The 1,811-nt window shown below is 39.5% G+C and overlaps 1 protein-coding gene across 1 annotated transcript; it reads left to right on the plus strand.

Moving 5' to 3' along the window:
- Positions 1-352: 352 nt before the first annotated feature.
- On the plus strand, positions 353-841 carry LOC127108156 (uncharacterized). The gene has a single exon (XM_051045586.1). It carries the CDS (start codon positions 353-355, stop codon positions 839-841), a length of 489 nt encoding a protein of 162 aa, XP_050901543.1.
- The last annotated feature ends 970 nt before the right edge of the window (positions 842-1,811 follow it).

Genomic DNA, 1,811 nt, shown 5'->3' on the forward strand with positions numbered 1-1,811 from the left:
TCCATAAAAAATCTCAAAGTCCAAATGGGTCAGATAGCACAATAGTTAGCTTCAAATTCTCAAGCCTCGGGTACCCTACCTAGTGGTATGGTAACAAATCCGCGGGAACATAACACTGTTAACATTGTCGTAACCCGAAGTGGGAAGTCAACAGAGGAAAACAGTATGGAAAAAGATGGATTGTTAGAAGTGGATTTAGAAATCAAGGAAACCAAGGACCAAGATGAAGAAGTGATACTACCACCTGTCAAGGAGAAAGAGAAGGTTCCAAAACCAGTCATCAAACTCCCTTACCCTCCAAGACAGAAAAAGAAAGATCAACATGAAGAAAAAAATTGAGAGGTTCCTGGAAATGTTCAAAAAGCTTGAAATAAACATCCCTTTTTCGGAGGCACTAGAACAAATGCCAATATATGCCAAGTTCATGAAAGACGTCATCTCTAAGAAACGTTCCACTGATATAGACCTGATCATCCTAACTGAAACATGCAGTGCCATTCTCCAATGCATGAAAATCCCAATGAAAAATAAAGACAGGGGATCAGTTACTATTCCATGCACTATTGGTGATAGGAAATTCAATAAAGCTCTAATTGACTTAGGAGCAAGTGTAAGCTTGATTCTACTATCCATCTATAAGAAATTAGGCATTGGCACTGTTCAAGATACTCGAATGACACTTCAGTTTGCATATCGCTCTGTTAGGCGACCCTGTGGGATTGTGGAAGACGTTCTTGTAAAAATTGATAAGTTTCTTTTCCCAGTTGACTTCCTCATTCTGGAAATGCCTGAAGATGAGGAAATTCCTCTCATATTGGGCAGACCATTCTTGGAAACATGACGGTGTATGATAAACATCGAGGAAGGAACATAACCCTCAAAGTCTATGATGAAGAGTTAAAAATAGATGTGAGGAACATAATTAAATACAAAGATGGTGTTGGCACAAGCCACACTATAGAGATAATAGATCAAGTATTTGCTCAAGAAATTGAAAAGCATAGACCCTAGTCACCACTAGAACGGGTCTTAAGTCTATCGATTTTTGAAAGTGATGAAGATGAAGGAGAGTTTGAGGTGCTCGCTATAATGGAAAAACAACCTAAATGGATTAGATATAGACCACACCGATGGGAAGGTTTAAGACCACCACCACCATCAGATGTCACCGAAGAACCCAAAACAAGGGTAAATCTGAAGCAGCTACCAACAAATCTGAAGTATGTATTTCTGGATACTGAGAAAAAATGCCCAACTATTATCAATGCCACTCTACAAAGTGTCCAGAAGCATAACTCATTCAAGTGCTAAAAAAATACAAAGGCGCAATCGGATGGGCAATTGAGGACTTGAAAGGTATAAGCCCGACCGCTTGCATGCATAAGATCTTAATGGAAGATGATCACAAACCGGTGGTGCAACCATAACGAAGAATTAACCCAAACATGAAAGAAGTGGTACGTAAAAAGAGGTTGTAAAATTGTTGGATGCAGGCTTAATTTATCCTATTTCCGATAGTTCATGGGTAAGTCCAGTCCATGTGGTACCAAAAAAAGGGGGCACCACGGTGATAAAAAATGAGAAGAATGAGTTAATTTTAACCACAACTGTTACAGGTTGGAGAGTGTGCATAGACTATAGGATACTAAACATGGAAACACGAAAGAACCATTTTCCGTTACCATTCATTGATCAAATGCTAGAAAGGTTAGTCGGACACGATTACTATTGTTTCCTATACGGTACTCGGGGTACAACCAGATTGCGGTTGCCCCTGAAGATCAAGAGAAGACTGCATTCACATGCCCATA

Source organism: Lathyrus oleraceus, chromosome 1 (genome assembly GCF_024323335.1).
Source record: "Lathyrus oleraceus cultivar Zhongwan6 chromosome 1, CAAS_Psat_ZW6_1.0, whole genome shotgun sequence".
Lineage (NCBI taxonomy): Eukaryota > Viridiplantae > Streptophyta > Magnoliopsida > Fabales > Fabaceae > Lathyrus > Lathyrus oleraceus.

Excerpts from the sequence above, each read along its gene's own strand:
- LOC127108156 (XM_051045586.1), top strand. The coding sequence starts at position 353 with ATGTTCAAAAAGCTTGAAATAAACATCCCTTTTTCGGAGGCACTAGAA.